Source organism: Thunnus thynnus, chromosome 23 (genome assembly GCF_963924715.1).
Source record: "Thunnus thynnus chromosome 23, fThuThy2.1, whole genome shotgun sequence".
Taxonomy (NCBI): domain Eukaryota; kingdom Metazoa; phylum Chordata; class Actinopteri; order Scombriformes; family Scombridae; genus Thunnus; species Thunnus thynnus.
This window is the reverse complement of record NC_089539.1, coordinates 24,888,734-24,907,062: the sequence shown is the minus strand read 5'-3', so window position 1 is coordinate 24,907,062 and position 18,329 is coordinate 24,888,734. Positions and strand designations below refer to the sequence as shown.

General features: G+C 39.7%; 1 protein-coding gene across 1 annotated transcript; it reads right to left on the bottom strand.

Annotated features, from left to right (window-relative positions):
• Positions 1-686: 686 nt before the first annotated feature.
• Positions 687-16,963, bottom strand: nup50 (nucleoporin 50). The gene is made up of 8 exons (XM_067581477.1): positions 16,787-16,963; positions 14,368-14,446; positions 14,150-14,233; positions 13,765-13,975; positions 9,468-10,157; positions 8,081-8,165; positions 5,731-5,849; positions 687-1,794 (listed from the first exon to the last, which is right to left on the bottom strand). Exons 2-8 carry the CDS (start codon positions 14,434-14,436, stop codon positions 1,595-1,597), a joined length of 1,458 nt encoding a protein of 485 aa, XP_067437578.1. The 5' UTR covers positions 14,437-14,446; positions 16,787-16,963; the 3' UTR covers positions 687-1,594.
• Between the last annotated feature and the right edge of the window lie 1,366 nt (positions 16,964-18,329).

Genomic DNA, 18,329 nt, shown 5'->3' with positions numbered 1-18,329 from the left:
TGTGATTTGGTTGGAGCTCCTCTTCAGCTCATTGCTGATGTTTTCAAACTAAAGTTTCCAGATATCAGCAGCGAACGAACGATATTTGTGTGATTTTGAGGACACTGCATGGTTCAACAATAAGGTTTGCCCAGGTGAAGTAAAGCGTTACTCGCACACGCCGATGGCCAATCAAGAGTCGAGTAGGCAACAAACATCCCTCAGGATGACGTGAGCTCTGTCAAACAGAGGAATCAGTGGAACGTGTAATATTTCATAAATACTCTGGAGAACGAGAGACGTTAAAGGGGGAAATCAGGAAGCTTTGATTGGAAGAAATGAGTCTGAAAATGTATTTACCATCAGGTTCAAGAGTCTATTCCAGTATCTGAGAGCAACTGGGCTGATCAGAAGAGTTTAGTGTTCAATGTAATTTAGGAGATGGGTCATAACACTTTCAATATGTAAGGATGTTTGTTGCTTGGCATCTATGACACTCTGTGTTCTGTTTCATTTACTTAAATAAAGATTAAACATGACGATTAACTTTAGTCTTTGTCGTTATTTGATAACCACTAATAAAACTATTTGTTATAGGAGCAAGTAAAAGTTGACTTTGGGCAAGTCGAACCCTGCAATCAATCTTTAATCCTTCGTGGAGCTAAAAGTAAAAATAAAACCACAGAAATTAAAAAGCAGCAGCCATGTTCATTTGTTTCCTTTTATTCCCCAATAAATGTCTTTACAAATGTTCTCAGACGATGACAGCAGGCCTCATCTGGAAGGCCGGACTGAAGGCCACACAAAGGACACTTGGAAAAAAGAACAGAGTCCATGTTTACAGAAAAAATAAAATATAATAACTGGTCTGTTACACACACTTCCCTTCTACACTGTTTTTAAGAAGCTCTTCAGGGGAAACATTCACACCAGGTTCAATCAGTGAAAGTACAAATCCTGCCGACACAATAAATAGTTTCCAGATCGAAAAAAAAAAAAAAAAAAACACTCAGCAGACACACTCAGAGGAAGGAAACCTCTTCATCCTCGACACTTTCATTAAAATATTAACTGTTACTGCAAGTATTTAATTTGTAAAACCAAATTGACTGGACTTTTATTTGGAGGTTTCCCCCCTCCAAAAAAAAAAAACAAAAAAACTCAGTGGTAAGGATCGCAGATGAGAAGCTCCTCGCACAACAACTCGTCTGGATTCACACTCGACTTTCAGTCACTCGACGACCAAATTTTTTTTAAAAAAAAAATTAAAAACGCTTGAGACTGATAAGATACATCGTTCTGTTTCTCTAATACAACAGCAGCAGCAGCGTCGAACCAGAGGGAATGTAGCCGAGTCAACGAGCGACCACCTGCTTCTGATATTTGTGATTTAAAAAAAAAAACAAAAATATTTCACAGTATGACGACCAATTTATTATGAGGAACTGAGAGGGAGGCGACAAAACAGCTGAATTATCAGGTGAGTTAAGTACAAATGTGTGTGTGTGTGTGTGTGTTTGTGGGTAAAACCGGCGTGATGAGGTCGATGCGTGGTCAGGTTCGGACCGGTGGACAGCAGAGGATGACCAGGTGAAGTCTGCTAAAAGCTCTGGATTCAGCCTTTCTTCTCCTCCAGGGTCTTGTGGAGCTCGTCGGCGTCCTCTGCGGTCTTGACCCGGATGAGGAGGGGGACGGGGCTGGTGGGGTTTTTGTCGTCGACGGGCGGGTTGGGGACGCAAACCACCATCACGTTGTTCTTACCGACTCTGGAGCACGGCATGGACGCTTGCACGATGATGTTCAGCAGGATGTTTCCTAAAGATGAAGAAGAAAAACAGTTTTAATACGACTTCGGCTGCTTTCCCAGAACCATCATCATCAAAGTTTCTAGTTTCTTTTGTAGCTTCCAACTTCAAATGAAACTTCCCCTTCAATGTGTTTAAAGGTATACTATAGGGATTCACGATATTACCGGCACGCCATCGGTATCGGCGAATTCTGCCGATTATGAGAGGCTGATATGTCGCCATCTCCTCCGCCGCCTGACTGTGCTTCCCTTGATGGACTGTTTCACCCTGACGGTCCCGGTGTTTCCTCTGCAGGCTGCTCTTCACTCAGCTGCTTCTTCCCACTTTAACCTGAATAACAAACCGGGGCTCGGTGGTCCACATAGAGAACTGGGGCTAACTTTAGCTGGGAGGCTAGCAGAGGCTAGCTGGCTGTGCTTTCCTCCGGTCATGCTGCGACTAACACTCCGCTAGCCTCCCAGCTAACGTTAGCCCCAGTTCTCTATGTGGTTTGTTATTCAGGTTAAAGTGGGAAGAAGCAGCAGGTCTGACGGGGTGAAACAGTCCATTGAGGAGTTGCACAGATAAGAAATCCTTCGGCTGACAGGATGTACCACTCTGTTTGAAAAATAACAAACTTCATCTTCTTCTTTTTGGTTTATAACGGCGGTTGGCAACCAGCGTATTAGGAGCATTACCGCCACTTTCTGCTCCGGAGTGTGGACCAGAGATTAAATCCTGCACATTAATCCTGTCTGTCTAATAAACTCAATGAAAACTCTACTGCTGCTCCCACTTGGCAGGTTCATCAAAGTTTTAATGCTGAGCTCACACTCTGTGCTGTTATTGGTCGGAGGCGACACACTCACTGCCCAAAAAATGCGCCCAGAAACGCCCTGAACACAGCGAAATAATAAGAAAATACAGGCAGCGACTCTGCAGATAAATACGCACTTCTGGTGGGTCGTAAGTGATGATTGAAGGGGATTATTTTTATATGAGTCTATAAATTGTTTTTGTTAGGAAAGTCCTGCATATTATAACTTTAAACTTTAGATACAACTTACTTTCCATTTCAGGATTTCCATTTTTGCACTTCAACTCCTTTCATAACTTCCACTGCAACTTCCAGTTTAGTACTCTCTAAGGTCAGACATGCTAAACTTGCCGTTAGACCTGTGGTGACTGAGCAGCTAAAGACACACCTGTTTAGACCAGCGTATCAGCATTTCATCATTTTCATTGTTATATTGTGTGTTTTGCACTTTTTAATCTTGTGTCTTGGGTCACTTCATCTTCTATGTTTTCTTTCTTTTTAAATGTGTATTACGTCTTTGTTATTTATGTCTATAAGTGCAAAACAAATAAAACTCACTTACTTACAACTTGATCTCATCACTATATTTAAATCGTAACAACACTTCTTATTCTTCAGTTTGACACTTCAACTCCTTTAAACACTTGAACGTCACTCATCCTAACATGACACTTAAACTTCAGATAAAACTTACTTTGTTTCTAAATTAATCCTGTAATGAAACTTTCAGCACTTCAACTCCTTTCATAACTTTCACTTAAACTTCACTTAAACCAATACTTCCACTTCAACTTTGTTCAGTGCTTGAAGTTTAGATACAACAAAATTAACATTGTGATGAAATTTCTCATTTCAGGACTTTAATTTGGCACTTCAGCTCCTTTCAGAGCTTTCATTAAGCTGTTAGAAGCCTCGGCTGTTCCTGCCATAAACAATCTCCCGACATGTCGACACATTTAAACCATTTCAAATGTTTTTTATTGTTTTTAATAACCTCATTTTTCATTTCGCCCATAAAATGTCAGAAACGTACGCCCCCTCTTTCTCTGATTTTCCACCAGACAGTTTTGATAACAAAACTATAAAAAAAACCATTCAAGACTGGTTTAACCTGAGCAGGAGCAGCGTTACCATGGCAACTACATGACTGCATTCCTGCTGGACTGCAGGAAATCTGTTTCCTTTGTTTGTTTTTTTTTTTTGTTTTCCTGTCTTGAGAGACGTCTGAAGGAGGAAAAACTCGTGTTTTATGTAACAGGATTGTGGAGATTACAGGTCAGAGAGACGTCGAGGTCGAGCGAACACGTTTCAGAAAATATAAAACCTGTTTGTTTCAGTTTAACAGCCACTGCTGAGTTAAAATACAGAGATAAACCTCTAATGATACTGGATTCAACACGTTTAAAATACTCTGAAGCCTTTAAATGAGAACTCGTGTGTGTTTGTAGCAGACGTTCAGGAACCAGCAGTTCCTGTGTTTGTCCAGCAGGAGGAGCTGTTCCATCACAGATCAGCTTCATCTGATGGAAAACAGGAAAACGCCTCCTTTCCTCAGTTTTTTTTTTTGGAAACATATTTGACTTTTGAATATTAAGATGTATTTAAATTATTTGTCATCTTTCAGGTTTTCTGGGGTTTAACAAGAGGAGAATGTTTCCAGTTTTTTATTAACTGTATGTGGGTTTTATCTAGAAGAGCTGCAACGATTAGTCGATTAATTTATCAAAAGGAAACTATTTTTGTTAAAATCGATTTATTGTTTTCAGTCATTTTTTAAAGAAGGAAAAAGCAAAATTTCTCTGATTTCAGCTTCTTAAATGTGAATATTAGCTGGTTTCTTTGGTCCTGTGTGACAGTAAACTGAATATCTTTGACTTTGGGAAACATTTTTCACCATTTTCTGACAGTTTATAGACTAAAAAAAACGAATCAAGACAGTAATGACGTTGTTTCTGTCAGCGGTGGAGTCACAGATCATGACGACCTCTAAGACATAAAACACTTACTGACCCATCATCTTCTACCTGATGTCAAGCATTTTACTTTACCCATGATGCCTTTCTGTGGTCCTTTAGTCTGACTGTAGAAAATAAGTCAGATGAATCGATATTCTGATGTGAACATTTACCGTCTTCCTCCAACAAAAACAAATCAAGAAGTGAAGAAAAACATCAGGCTGCTACTATAACTTCCATTATTGATTAATCTCCTGATTATTTTATCAATTAATTAATTAAAGGTTTTACCTATAAAATGTATGAAAATAGTGAGAATGGACTCTAAGTTACGTCTTTAAGTGTCTTATTTTGTCCAAAAATATTATAAAGAATATAAAGAGAAGCATTAAATCGTCACATCTGAGAAGCTAAAAGCAACAAAACGTTTGAAACTAACAACTAAAAAGATTATTCGATAGTTGATGATTCATTTTCTGTCATTCAACTAATTGATTAATTGACTAATCGTTGCAGCTCTAATCTGAAGTTTTCATTGAGGAACTGAGACAGATTTTACCTCCGTAACTGTTCACTGACAGTAACTTTAAGATTAATACCAACAACCAAAATAAAAAGATAAAATTAGCAAATTCACAAAACGACATAAAGGATGAAGGATACAGACAAGTGAAGTGACTTTGATGTTATTTTGATAACTTTTGATGCAATATAGTTCATTTCTGCTGTCTTGTCCACTTAGATGATCAAACTTCAGATTAATAACAAAGAGGGACGATCTGGCACTTTTGAATCTCTTTGAAATAAACTTTTATAGATGTTTTTTTTATCTTTTAGCTCTCCTGCATACTCCGTCCATCCCTGCATCACTCGACTGTTTAATCACTTTAATTTAAAAATGTGCTTCTGTTGTGTTTTGTTTATAAATGTGCAGACAATGTAAAGCACTTTGTAAACAACCTTCTTTAAAATTGATATTTAAATAACATCATTATTACTGCTACTATTATTACAAAAGAGTATTATTATTATTATAATTATAATAAGAGATTATTGTTTATTGAAGAATTTTAAAAACCTGTTTGTGTTTTTTTTTTTTAAGTGATGATGTTAAAATGAGCCGATAATCAAACAACAACAACGTGTGAATGTGAAGCGTGTTTGCAGTTTCTACGTGTTCAGATGTTTTTACCCAGATTGGTGTCGGCGCGAATGATCATCTGAGTTTTTCCGTCCGCTGTCTGTTTGAGGTGCAGAGTTCCCACTCCTTTCTCTTTGAACTCAGACTCCTTCTTGTAGAACATTTTACACCTGACGGCAACAACAAAAACAACAACAACAACAACAACAGACACACAGCAAGTTAGAATATATTAAAAACGCTGAGTCATGATTCACAAACTGAGAAATAAAACTGATCCAGGTTCAGTTTTGTGATGTTTGGACGATGTTACAGCACGGCGGCTAAAATCTCATGTTTATTTAATGTAATCTTGATAAACAAACATCATTTTTAATAAGAACACAATATGACATCTGAGTTTTATTTCCCTTCAGACTATTCTGTGTTTGAAGACTCTTCTGTCCTCAGTGTTTCACCTCTACGCACACGATGAAACAGACTTTAGGTTGTACTTTACTCCAGTCGACTGCTCGCTGCTGTAAGTGCAACAACATCTGGCTTTAACCCCGGGATTCCACCGGGCACGTGTGCGCTGCGTTCCGGCTGCGACGTGGTTTTGCTCCGTCCTCTGCACGGCGCCCTATTCCACCCGGAGCGCGTCAGAAGAGGAGCGTCTTCACTGCGGGGAAGCCATCCGCCGTTTAAAGTCAGTTGCACTCCTACTACAGTAATTACAGCAGCCTGGTCAAAGCTGATAAAGTCCCTTAAGGCTACCGTAATTACTGCAGTAGAAGGGCAACTAAACTGTCCAGTTTTGTTAACTTGCTCAGCTTTCGTTCATTTGGTCATTTTCCTTGATTTTTGTGCTTCTGCTGTGGTTAATTAGGCTACGTAGTTAAATGGTTTCTTTATTCGTCTGTTTTAATTGCGTTTATTGTTGATATACGACCAGGAGTCTGCACGGGGTGTTTTATTTTGAAAATCGACCAGATGTTCAATGCTGTTTCTGTGTCTGACTTCCTGCCCAGCTCGATCTGCTCTGTGCTGCTTGACGCGGCCTCCGTAAAAAATAGACGAGGCGCCTATCTTTAGCGCAGCAGAGCGGAGAGACGCTTCTGAAACACGCCGCGGCGCGCCCGGTGGAATCGGCTACATTGACGAGAGCGGCCACAATCAGCTCCTGCGGCCGCGTCGGAGCTGGAACGCGGTTCACACACGCCCGGTGGAATTTAGGGGTACGGGAGACGGTACGAACAATTTATCAAAAAGCAGAGCATAAACTTAAACGCTATGTGTTACAGCTACACGTAGCTCATTATGCTAATAGCGAACTGTTACGAACACGCTCTGTATGTAACGAATGAGTCTAATTAGCCAACATAAACGACTCAGCCCCACTAGACGGCAGCAAACAACTGTTTGCTATGTAAAGATATAACGGCGTCCTGAGCAGAGAATGAAGTCACGCTCCCTGTTCGAGCTTATCTGTTCCTCGTTTGGACAGCCGGTCCCGCCATGCGTGCATGTGAGCGTTGCATGTGAGCGTGCATGTGAGTCCCCGCGTCTGTTTTTAACATGGCGGCCGCGTCACAAACTTGATCATATTACAGCTAAACACAAAAATATGTTCCTGAAAGGCGACGCAGTAACAGAATCTTGATCCTTAATTGATCAGCGCTGCGTAGTTTAACAGTTCGGTCTGAGCTTCATGAGCTGTGTGTTCAGATTCTGCTTCTGCTTCCCCCCAAACTTTATTATTCATGATTTATTTATTACGTAAACCAAGAACTGCCGGGGCTCTAGTGCGACATCTAGCGGGGCTGAACGTCGTATATTGCACCTTTAAAATAAACTGAATTTACCAGTTAATCGTTAAAGACCTGCAGCCTTTCTATCAATAACGACCTCATGTCGGATGTTAATTAGTCTACAGATTAAAAAAAAAGAAGGTAAACTGGTTGCAAGTTAACAATAAATAAATATATCGTTATTGTACGGAGGGTGAAAGCTGTAAACATTGTTAGAAAAAAGTCTAAATATATATTAATCATCATCTTCACAACATTTGTAATAATAAAAGTATCAGTTATTGTATCTTATCGGCCACAACAAACACATAAACATCTTGTAGATAATTAAACAAATTAAACAAACTGAAAAGACTTTGGTTGAACTCCGACATAATAAACCTGTGATGAGGTTTTATATATAAATATAGTTTTGTTTTAAGACGACAAAAGCCGGAAAATCAGTTAAAGACTCAAACAACCGACTGATTAAAAAAACCACAAATTAAAGTCAAGATGTTTTCCTGTCTGATCAACAACATGAATCAATAAAAGCTTCCTGCAGCAGGTTCAATATGTTCATTTACTGACTTCAGCTGTTTGAATAAACGTGAATAAACCATCAGACGTACTTCTTTGAGTAAAAGGCGTCGTCCTCTTGAACCTCTTTGATCTCAGGTTTCGGCGGCTCCTCCGACTCTTCGTCTCCGTTCTCGTCTAAGTAAAAGAAAAACATTTTCATTGATCGATTGATCAGCTATTATAAAATGGATTTCTCGTGTTTTTAAGCAAACAAATGGAACAATCCAGATTCCATCTCCTTGAACATTTTCTGTTTTTCTTGTTCTTCTGTGACAGTAAATTAAATATTTTTGGGGTTTTAAACTGTTGGTCGGACAAAATAAAGAGATTTTAAGACGTCATCTGTAGATCTGTGATCATCTGTAGATTTATTGATAATGAACGTGGCCGTCAGCTGCAGCCCTACGACGACTCTTTGATTGACAGTTTTAATAACGACACGAGACGATCAGACTCATTAACTGTCTCTGATGTCAGATGGGAAAACCTGCTTTCACCTAATTAGTTATTAATTAGGACAATTTTAAATAAGACTTAAAATCTTAAAACTTTATTATTTAACCATTAAAGGAGACCAGACACAGTTTCACTGATCTCATGCTGCAGTTTGTATCTAAATTCTATTATATTATTTATTTAAATGTTATTTTGATAATCTGCACATTAAACCTAATAAAACGTTAATATTCTGCTGTGAAATGATTAGTCGATCGACTATTAATGAATTGTTTAAATCTTAATTTTTCTTTTATGAAGGTAAACTGAAAATATTTGAGTTCAGTCTGAAACGTTTTAAAGAAACAAAGAATCTGTTCATAATGAAAACAACAGATTCATCAATGATGAAAATAATAATCAATTATTTTGTTAATCCAGATTATTTCATCCACTTGTGTCGATTACAAACAGATTCATATAAATAAAATTAAAGCTCAACCTGATCATTCAAACTGATTAAAATCGGAGCTGAAACAATTAGATCAATTAATTAACAGCTGATTTTATTTTCAGAGAAAGATTTAAAGATTTCTTGTTTTTCTTTGTCTTATATGATTGTAAACATTTAGGTTTAGAAACTAAACATTTTAAAGCTTTTTTTCTGACATTTTAAGACCAAACAAACAAACAATTTGGGGCTGAAACTGTCAACAAATAAACAAACACAAACACAACGTCTCACAGCCCAACGTGACGTCCTTATAATCCAAAATATTTAATCTTCTATCATATATGATAAAAAACAAGCAGCAGATATTTGTCAGTTCATTGATTTCTACCTGCGATGACAGAAATGTTTATTTGTAGTTAATCAGAGTTTCTTTCAGCTTCTTGTGCTGCTGATGAAGAATTAATATCAACTATGAATTAAGAAATGAGAGATTTGAGTCTCTCTGCTTCCTGAGTTTCAGGACATGACTGTGTTTTCTGTCTGCGTACCTGCAGGCTGAGCGTCCTCGGCTTTCTTCCCGCTGAAGGACAGCGGAGCGGCAGAGCCGGCAGCTCCGAACAGGGAGCTCTGGCTGGAGGAGGCGCTGGAGGAGAAGGAGAAGCTGGGAGGCGTCGATTTGGAGCCTAAGGAGCCCAGAGCCGAGCTGTCCACCTTCTGACCGAAGTTAAACGTGACGCCGGCGGGGATCGGAGCGGCGGCGGCGCTTTTGTCCCGGCCTGAGTCTCCCGTCGTATCTTTGCCAAAGGAGAACAAAGCGGCGGCCGGCGCCGGAGCCGCCGAGCTGCTGCTGCTGCTGCTGCTGCTGGACGAGGAAGAAGAGGAGGAAGGAGGAGGAGGGGTGGCTGTGGTTGGCAGCATCCCTCCCTGCTTCTTCTCCTCCGAGCCTCCGTCGGCAGATCCGGCGCCGTACTGCCGCTCGATGCTGGCCAGGTGCCGCTCATAATCCCTGAAGATGGGGTTGAGGTCGCACAGAGGGTTGTCGTTCACGTGCTTGGTGATCCAGTCCCGCACCGAGCAGTTGAGCGCGGTGAGCTGCCGGCTGTACTCCTTGTTGCTGACACTGCTGCTGCTGCTGCAGGAGCTCGAGCTTTGAGTCAGGCTCGGGGTGGAGCCATTGGTCTGCTTGCCGGTGATGTCATCGGTGGGCTTGGCGGAGGCGGGGCCGTTGAACGTCAGACCTGAGACGAGGGGGAGAGATGTTATAGTGTGATGGCAGCTGGATGAGGCTGAGAGGAGGAGAAACGTGAGAGGAGATGAGTCTCAGAGACCCCCCTCCCCCCTCTGCAGCCCCCCCTCCTCCTCCTCCCTCCTCCTCCCCGTCCTGCCCTGCGGCGACACGACGACATGAAGGGAAAGAGCAGCCAGACACAAACACACAGACCCCCGCTGATTCAGCTCCATTACACTCTAATAGCAAACCAACAATGGAGGAGATTTCAACTCCGTTACACGTCAACAGCGTCGCTCAGCTTTTATATAACTGAGAATTAAAATAATGTAAATCAGACAAAAGACGACGTGTTGTGAGTCTAAACTACACGTTATTGTTCTAATAAAGCAGAGATGATGCTGGACCAGTGACGCCAGGAGCTTTTTATCTCTTTATACTGGTTGCCATGTTGGGGGAGGAGTCGGGTTATTAATTCACACATTTATAATGACATCATTACTTTAGGCCTCATATTGATGTTAAAGTTATATTTTTTATGTTTCTTTGTCTTTAACATCTTTGGACGATGTTTTTGTTATTGTGTCTGTAAACTATAAATAAATCATATCAACAGTCGGTATTTAAATGTTTTTGTAAACAAGAATTTTTTGTTAATAAACAAGAAATGATCTGGCATTAATTAGAAAATTACAATAATTAAATCTCCCTTTATGGACGATGAAGACTAAACGAGGGAAAATAAACTGTAAATACAAAACTTATCCACATTTTTTCAACTGCGAGATTAATAGTAATTATTATTATTATTATTATTATTATTATTATTATTATTTTATTATTATTATTATTATTATTATCGGCCCTCAAAATCCACATCGGTGCATCTCTGTCTGTCTTTTGTTTGTCATTTCTTTTAAAAGAATTTTAATTTTGGCCAAATAAACAAAACGATTCAAGAATTTTACATGTTAATCTTCCAAAAAAAACTTTATTAAGTACAAAAATAAGTCTTTATATTCAATCAGAGTGTTAGTTTATAACGACACCAACAAAAAGGAGAATAATTTATTTTCACTATAAGTGACAAAGTGACAGAATGTTTGATGTTGTTAACGACCTGCTGGTCTAATAACAACCAGCGTTTTACTGGCTGCTCTTCTAACGTCGAGTCTGACAGCAGGTAAAAAACTAAAATAAATATTCCAGTAGAGCAACATTTAAAACACATTTGTTGTTTTTAGCTGATTAAAAAGAGATCAACAAACATCTGCTGAATCAACCGTCTTCATATTAAATATCAGTAAATCAATATCTAAATCCATTAATTAAGGTTTTATTATGAATTTTAATATGAATGATCCGATATCGACTCCGTAAACATCAGCGTTACTGTTGTGTGTCTGCAGTTACTCAGTTAAAGCTGCATATATTACACGACGGCTGTAAACTGTGAGCTGATTATTGATTATTGTTTCAGTCTGTGTGTGGCAGGTTTGGGAGGAAACAACGTAGACGACAAAATTACCAACAAAGAAGAAGCTGCTGCTACTCAGCAGCTAGTTTAACACACCAGTGATCAGCATCACTATTGATCTCCCTGATCGATTCCACTCCATCGATCGATTAACGATACTTCAGTTACAAAACCGATTCTGCTTTGATATGAAAGAGATTCTCACAGATCTGATGCTGTTAGTTAGAACCTTCTAACCAGGACTGGGTATCTTTAAAAACATCATGATACCAGTACCGATACCAGTACGCCTCCCAGTGACACTCATACCAACAGATTATTAGATAATAGAAATGCCACCAGTCCTCCCAGTTCAAATGATTTCTACACAAATACATTTTGAGACGGTTTGGGTTGTAGCTGCAGCCAATCACACGTCACATTAAATCAAACGACGCTCGCTGTGATTGGCTGCGAGCAAAACCAAAAAGGATCAAACGCAGGAAGTTTCAATACTATCGTTACTATTTATGTCCATCGATACGCAGCCCTTCATCTAACCTGCTGCATTAATAACAATATTAATCTTTACATTCATTGTATTTTGTATTTAATATGACCGACACACAACAGCAGTCAATATAGTGCAAATAGTACCGGAGCTTTCTTCTCAACAGGCCAAACCTCCATTTTCAACATCTTTGCTCTTCTCCGTCTTTAAATCCGTGATGCGAGCAGACATCTGGCTTCAGGCTGAGGCTGGCGGCGCCTTCAGAGGAGCAGCTCCGCCATGTTTTTTTGATTCAATTGAGGTTCACTAGTGTCTCACGAGGCCGGATCTCGTTGCACTAAGACTGACATCGTTAAGACTGATCTCAGGATTTTATGAACCGATATCAGATCATTTCAATGAAGATCGATTTGAATCAGAAAATGGATTATTGGCTCCGCCCCACAAGTGACACAGCGTAGGCATCAAACGAGCGGAGCGACGACCTGGTCTGAACAGTGAGAGACTCTCTGACTGCTGACGGATGGACGTCGGCGGCCAAGTATGACGACAGTCATCACAGTACAGTACAGCTGAGTCTGAAGTTATTCAAACTAATTACTTGTTGACTTTTCCAAGTCCTGACTCAGGATGATCAGCTGACTGACTGTCACGTCTACGAGAGGAACAGACGGAAAAAACACTAAACACTAAAGCTGTAGTCAACCAGAGAAAGTCTCGGTCGACATTTCTCTATTCTGTATTTCTCTGTTTTGCCTCTTCAGGTTATGCTAGCCCATTGTTGCTAACTTTGGAGCTAACTCCCTTTACTTTTCCAGTATTTGGGGAAACAACAGACGTGACTTTTTAGCATTTATTAACTGAGACACTGTAGTCTGTGCTGTACATTTACTGCCAGACTGACAATTTACTACTAATCTTTTCCTCTGCTCCGCTCGCATCCACCGTCACTTCTCTGCCCCTCGCTCTTTCCCGCTCGCTACGCAAACATACTCCTTAACGGAGCCGCGCGACCAGTGGTTTCCCAGGCAACGACAGAGGTTGACTCACATACTAGAACAGCGCTGCACAGAGACTCCCAAACGCTGTCGATGAATGAATATTCATTCGGATATCAAATATTAAAAAATATTTTTTTGGCCTGGCGGGGGTTCTCGTTGTGTCATTATGGAGAAACACAGATTCAGTAAACGTTCAGTAAACGTTGAGTACAGTTAGACCCAGCAGGCTCCATCAGGTTGTTCAAAGGTTTTTAATACACCCCCGTTGTTTTGACAGGTAATTTGTTAGTCTGTCCCTCCCGCCGCAGGAAATAATGGATTAATCCTGGAAAGCTGCTGATGTAGCACTTTTCTCCTTATGAAAATAACACGGAGATTATTCGACCAACTAATCGACCAGCTGACTACAGCGCTACTGAACACTGATCTGAGGTGTGTTTGTCTGTTGAGATATTACCTCAGACTACGAGATGTGAACAGTGTGTGGATTCTACTTTATCAGTTTCTCTCTACCTGCCTCTAATGTGGACTTTACACTATTTTATTGTCAAGGAAACAACAGTGTTGCTCACTTGATGAATGTACGAGACTTTTAAGTTGGCGGGATGAACCAAGAAGTGTTTTATGTGATCTAACTGCGTCTCCTCACCAGGTGTAGCGGAGGACGTTGCAGCAGGAGATGAGAAACCTCCGAATGACGGAGGAGCGATGCTGTTTCCGTTGGTCAGACCTCCGAGACCTTTAAAGCCTCCGCCGTTCCCGAAACCAGAAAACAGCGTTGGAGTGGAGGCTCCGCTCGCTGCAGACGCCGTCGTCATAGAAAAGCCTTTAAAACCTTTGAAGGCTGTGCTAACTTCACCCTGAAACACAAGACACAAGACAACCTGTTGGTTTACATTTAGAATCTTTTCACCATTAAAATTATTCTCAAAATTACTTCACATGTGAGTTTTGGAGCTTTTTGTAATCTGTATAAAGGAGTATTTGTTCAATATTTCATTCACAAGTTGATGTTAAACTATTTCTGCTTTTACCTCTGCTCCAATGTTGCGACGTTTGGCCTTCTTAATCGCCCGGTTCTTCAACACAGAGTCACTGGCAACTGAAAACGTCCCGGCCTGATGAAGGATAACATTACTGAGTTAGATTCATAAAAAGCTGACACACTACAGACCTGAACTCTTCAACCACGGCATCAGTTTGAATGTATTTATTTCAGACTTTATTATTATTATTATTATTAGTAACTCACCTCCTCTCCCTCCTCCTCCTGATCCCAGTTCCTGTCCGTTAGCTCTTTATCAGCGATCCTCTTCGCCATCCCCCCTGCTCTGTCACCAAAATAAAAGAAAGAGAAGCACAGTTAGCAGGCGGCCATTTATGTAGGGCTGATTAGAGGTGTAACGGTACGCGTATTCGTCCTGAACCGTCACAGCACGGATGTTACAGTTTGGTGCGTGAAGTCGTACGAAGAATATGCTTCATGACCCAAATAATTACCGTCAGAATAGTTTAATAATCTACTAACTAACTGCAGAACCATTTGGCAGTGCACCACTTAGCTGTAGCATGCTCATGGATGTATGCTAGCCGGCTTAGCCAAGGTATCCTGGTTACCATGGTTACCCTGTAGTGTTGCTGCCGTCGGAATGACAAACACTAACAACCGTTACAGCCTTCCTGACGATTAATCTGTCGCTTATTTTCTCAGTTAATTGAATATTTGTTTGGTCTATAAAATGCGACACGTCCTCAAATGTCTCGTTGTGTCCACAGGTGTGTGAGAGGTGTCGATGTTTTGTTATTCTGACCGCTCCATTTATATAAACGCCTCCAAAATTACCCTAAAGTTGAACCAACGCCTCTCCGCTGTTGTATCAGTTTTAATCACGTGGACCCGATTAACTAGAAGATAAGTGTGGACGTGTCGTAAAAACATTCTGGAGAGTTCATGTTAGTAGAGTTGATCCCAAAACACGTTTTAATCTATTCAGGCAGTAGGAAGAAGTACTCAAGTAAAATACTTCATTACAAGTAAAAGTCCTGCATGGATACGTGATGCTGATATATTACACAAATATGCAAAATATAAAATTAGGCACATATTGGATCAGTAAGTGAATGGTGTTTAAATGTAGGTTTCTCCATATTTTGTGTAAAGTCAGATAGTTTGGAGAACATACGGAGACAAGGAACAGAATTTATGATGATAACATTTCAGCGAGTAGAGATGACCTCGATTATAAACTGTTGTGTTAAGACCGGAGACGACGCTGAGAGATCTGCAGTGATGTATTCGTTAAGACAGAACAGTGAGAGAAAGAACATGTTCGCTCCGAGCTCCTCCCGTCCGCTTCCACGAGTCACCGTCCACTAGACATGGAGCTGAACGAACGAACGAATGAAAAGAGAGCATCTGTCTCCACAGTGAATCATCTGTTGAGTGTTTGATGGTTGTTTATTTGTGCTTTAGAACGTAAAAGCCGTGAAACAATCAGAAAATAAAGTTTTATTTCTCTCATTCACTGCTTTGTTCTCGCCACCGCCGCTCTCTCTCTTTTTTTAAAATGAGTCGGGAAGCCTAACTTTACTTTTAACATTATCAAACAAAGAGAAATGTCCTCCTCGTCCTAACGTGGACACCTGTGAGTCTTAACTTCTACTGGCTTCAGGTCATCGACCCTGATTTATGACATCATAGAGCAGCATGTTACTGTTGTAGCTGCTGGAGGTGGAGCTAGTTTACACTACTTTATATACAGTTAGCTAGTTTAGTCCAGTGGTTCCCAACCTAGGGGTCGGGGCCCCTCCAAAGGGTCAGCAGATAAATCTGAGGGGTGGTGAGATGATTAATGGGAGAGGAAAGAAGAAAAAACAAAGTTCTGATACACAAATCTGTTTTCAGTTTTTGGACTTTTTCTCTAATCTTTGATTTTTGCTGAAATATTGGATCATTTGAACATTTATTGAAATGAAAGCATGTGAGAAGTTTAGAGGGAAAAATCACTATTTGGTGGAGCTGTTAACAACTCATAGACATGTGAAATGTGACCCCGACCACACACTGCTTTTTGTAAGACGTCAAAAGACAAAAAGGTTGGAAACCACTGGTTTCATCTTTAACAATGTGTTGTATTTTAAAAGCTTGTTATATTATCCATTGTGTCAAATCTTCATCTGAAAAGTAACTAAAGCTGTCAAATAAATGTAGTGGAGTAGAAAGTACAATATTTCCCTCTGAAATGTAGAAAGTAGCATCACATGGAAATACTCAAGTAAAGTTGTAATGTTACTTGAGTAGATGTACTTAGTTACTTTCCAGAACTGTTAAAAGGCAGATTTGAGTTTTGTTTTGTTCATCACAGAAACTGTCCTGAGGATCTGAGGTTAGCTAACAGTTGACCTGTCAGACTAACATTAGTTTATCAAATCTACGAATATGATGAGAAACGTCCCCGTCAGATTAACAGTTAACCGGTGTAACACTTAACTAACCGAACAGACAATGAAACGGTTGCCATCATGTTCATGTTCCGGCTGTTAGCTGCTGAGCTAACCGGGCCCACACATTAGCAGCTAGCAGCTAACGCCATGTTAAACACCGTCTGGAAGCTAACATTAGCATCTCACACAGATTTCATCCTGTATTACATTTAAAGCTGTAAATGTACCTTTTTCTAGGAATGTAAATTCCAACCTCTCTCTCTGAATGATTCCCAGACAGCTGCAGGTACCGCAGACCGCTTCACTCACGTTACTTTAACACCTTCTCAGGTAAAAGACTGAACTGTGTTTTGAACGAGCCTCTCTCACGCCGCCATTTTACATAGCGGTACATCCGCGTGAGTTTGCGCGCCCCACTTTTTTGCTCATGCGCGCCAGGAAGAGTTCCCATGGGAGTTGTAGTCCGTAACAAAATGGGTCAGAGAGACTACATTTATTCATTTATTCTGGTTCGATATCAATACATGTTTTATATATAATAGTAATAAATATTCTGATACAGAGTGTTGAACAGTGCTGGAAAGTAAATAAGTATATTTACTGAAGTACTGTACGTTTCAGAGGGAAATACTGAAATATTCACTGCAATACTTTAACTACATCAAACTCATAATACTTATGTACTTTTATTGTAGTAGGATTTATCTTGCAGGACTTTTACTTGTAATGGAGTATTTTTATACTGCTGTAGTGGTACGTTTACTGCAGTAAAGGATCTGAGTACTTCTTCAACCACTGGTATTCAAGTAGTAACAGTACTGTCACAGTTTTATGCTGCTGTATACTTCTTCTTCACTACATTTCAGAGAGAAATATTGTGAATTTGACTCCACTGCATTTACTTAGATCTAAAACACACATATACAGTTTACTCAACTGTGGAGTGTAATAATGTACACAGACACTATACACAAAGTAAAAACAAAAATTGTAAAAGTAAATAAATTTAATAATTATATTCTGTCTTCATATGATTAATTAATTTTTAAAAAATTAAATGTACATTTTTTTGTTCCATTTCTTTATGTTTCTGCTTATTTATTTGGGTTTTTTTTGCTTTGACATTTTGTTCGGCTCTCTTGTGCAGTTTTGTGTTCCAGTACATGTTGGTGTGGCTGTTTTATAATGTTCTACCTCACATCTATTATATATATTTATATTTAATCATCCACGTTAATGCCTATAATTGGATTTTTTTAGGGGATGAGGGCGTATTTTTAATTCACTTGAACAGAATTAATATTTACAAACAGTGTTTCTCACCAACATGTGTCGTGTGTATCGTCGATGTCTTTCTATTACCTTCATAAAACATTTGTAGAGATGATTTATTGAATAGAATATATCCTGCATTGTTTACATCCACGCTTGCTAGCTTGCAGTCTTCTTCTTCTTTATCTTTGTGGGCACATTAATGTTTAACACAAACCTGTCGATCAGTGTAAATAGCTGGAAACCAGAATATGTGTCACGTTGTGTGTTTTTGTGCACCATAAAACAAACCCACCGGTATAAATATTGCTCCATAGTGCTACTAATGTCCAAAAACTCCGCAGGGCACCTTTAATTTAAAGGTTTAAAACAGTGTGTTATCTGAAAATTAAACCAAGTCCAACCTGCAGAGCAGCAGCATGAGCTTTCAACACATAACAGCTGGCCAATTAGAGCTCTGACTTATGCTCAGTGGGTCGGATAGTGTAAAAATGTTTA